Here is a 2,655-nt window from a genome sequence, read left to right on the forward strand (position 1 = left end):
GCTCCATAACCTTACTCATGAGTCTCATGAAGACTGCTGGTGAATTGGCCAAGCCAAAGGGAACCCTCCGATACTGATAATGTCCATTTGGTGTGACAAATGCCGTGAATTGTCTGGAAGACTTCTCAACTTCGATTTGGTGATAGCCATTCATTAAGTCAAGACTCGTAAATATGCTACACCCATGGAGCTTCCCAATTTCCTCTTCAATATTTGGTGCAGGGAAATATTCTCTTTGGACAATCTCATTTAACATTCGGTAGTCCACACACATCCTATATTCACCTTCCTTCTTGGGAACAAGTATGACTGGACTTGCAAATTCAGAAATGGACTTCTCGATGATTCCATATTTTAAAGATCACGGATGATTTCGTCCAAGATGTCTTCTCTTCCCTGTGGAATGCGGTAGGGTACACGTCGAATCACCTTGTCATCTTTGAGGACAATCTTCATAGTCTCCAAGGTAGTGTGACCCAATTCTGAAATATCAGATGCCAAACACATTCGATACTTGTTCAATAAAGACACTAGCCTTTGCCGATCTTCCACTGTTGCCTCTTGATCAATTTTCAGTTGACTTTCAATCAGTGACTGAGACTCAGATTCAACCTTCAGGACTCGCTCATCGTCATCTTCTGGAACAGTGAAAATATGGTACCCTTCTTGATCTAGGAGAACCTTAACTCCCTGTTTGTCGAAAAAGTCACTCCCTATCATAACTTTGTACTTCAAGACATCATCGGGAACCACGTGCAACTCAATCTCATTTTCAAATTCATCAACTTTGACTACCTTCCGGATTTTCCCTAGCGACTTACTGAGACTGCCCCCAAACCCCTTCATGATCAAACTATCAGGCTCCATGGTGAAACTCATTTCTTCTGCGACGGATTTGGGAACAATGCTGCAGCTACTTCCGAGGTCGATGAACGCCTTCAACTTCTTACCATCAACCTCAACATCCTTCAAAGGCACCTGCTTTTTTTTTTTGGAGGGTGGTGTGGCGCTGCACCACCCCTACGTGAAAATCCTTCTTCTTCGGACAAGATTTCGCCAAGTGCTCCTCTGATTTACAGACGAAACAGGCTCGTTTCCTGACAGGCTCACTCTCCTCCACAGAATCTCTTGAGCGAGCTCTCTTCCTGACTGTAGACTCCTGCTTCGGAACCATTTCCTCCTTCTTAAAATCAGATGGATAATCAGACTTGGATTCTTTCTTGGCATTGTTTCCCTGGAACCGACGGAAATTCTTCTTCGGCTTTCTCTGAGTTCCCTGTGCCCTATCTACCTTCTCAATCTGTATCATCTTTTGTAGAAACTGGGGCATGTCTAGGGAAATATCACTCGTTAGAGCCACACGCCAGGAAAAATACGGCAAACCTTGTATCAAGTGCTCTTTCACGATATCATCCTCAAGTTTGAGCTGGCTTGCAATTGTCATGGCCTCGTGAAAGTACTCCTCCATGGATTGGTCCGGCTTCTTTTTCAAGTTTATCAATTTCCTTTGCAACTCTGAACGTACCAAGACGGATGGGAAATAGAGCACGATCTGCTGTTTGAAAACCTCCCAATCAGTCAACTTTGCTTTATTATTTTGGTACCATGTCTTAGCTGGACCGCCCAATTGCATGGATGCATACATCATACGTTTGCGAGTGTCCCAGGCGTAAATTTCACCCACCGAATCCACATCGGACAACCAATCACCCACAGTGACATAAGGATTTTTCTTTGGGTTGAACTCTGGGACAAAAGACTCCAATTCGCTTTTAGTCAGAGCATGAGATGGTCCTGCAGTGCTGTCCGCACTTCTAGAGGACCCCGGAGTGGACTGGTCATTTGAATTTCCTCCCCTAGGCCTCACCATGATTGCACCTTTTAGGGAAATTAAGTATAAAAGTCCCCTATTAACTTATGAAAACTTTCTAGTGCTTTAACACGCCCCTTTGCAGAGCATTAGCATTTTATATTCAATTAAATACATACTACTGGTTATAATTTTAGAGAAACTAACTGAATTAATCGTTAGAAATTCAATTTAATTTTCATATCTTCCTGAGAGAATATTTGGAAATTTTCACAACCATTAACCAACCTTGTGTGCGCAATCCCTCTCAATTCAACTTGTGGAAGCCTCCTTGGCCAAAGAACTTCGAATTTTTAACAAACTTCCTCCAGTGCTTCTTGTGAATTTTATTCCAAATAATTTCCTGGAAGAAGCCATCTTGTCTCAGAAAACGGGAAAATTTTGCACATGGTCGGAATTCACAGTGATGAAATCACTCAAAAACTAACCAAATGACTGGTTAAAAACTTACTTGACTGATCTCTCAGGATAATAAAAATCACTAACAAGGAATACGTTATAAAATACTAGCAGATTAAATCACTTTTCTTTTAATTTTTGCCCAAAATCACAATTAATTCTAATCTCTGAGAAGTATCTTTTGCAACTGCGCAATTAAGACAAAGGAATGCAATGCAGTATACCGCTCTCTCTGTGCTTTCGAATATCTCTTTCCCACTCTCCCTCTCTCTGAACCAAGAGCAGGATTTGTTCCCCCCTTTAGACATTCTAGAGAGAGAAGCTCTATTCAAGTGTGTGTGTATGCATCTACTTACCACCAACACAACTGAATAAGCCCAAAAACT

General features: G+C 41.8%; 1 protein-coding gene across 1 annotated transcript; it reads right to left on the reverse strand.

Moving 5' to 3' along the window:
* Positions 1-354: 354 nt before the first annotated feature.
* On the reverse strand, positions 355-2,138 carry LOC129805209 (uncharacterized). Its single transcript, XM_055852979.1, has 3 exons — positions 2,099-2,138; positions 1,025-1,878; positions 355-978 (listed from the first exon to the last, which is right to left on the reverse strand). The coding sequence occupies exons 2-3, from the start codon at positions 1,868-1,870 to the stop codon at positions 355-357; spliced, it is 1,470 nt and encodes a 489-aa protein (XP_055708954.1). The 5' UTR covers positions 1,871-1,878; positions 2,099-2,138.
* Positions 2,139-2,655: the final 517 nt, after the last annotated feature.

The sequence above is a fragment of the Phlebotomus papatasi genome, chromosome 3, assembly GCF_024763615.1.
Source record: "Phlebotomus papatasi isolate M1 chromosome 3, Ppap_2.1, whole genome shotgun sequence".
NCBI classification, from domain to species: Eukaryota; Metazoa; Arthropoda; class Insecta; order Diptera; family Psychodidae; genus Phlebotomus; species Phlebotomus papatasi.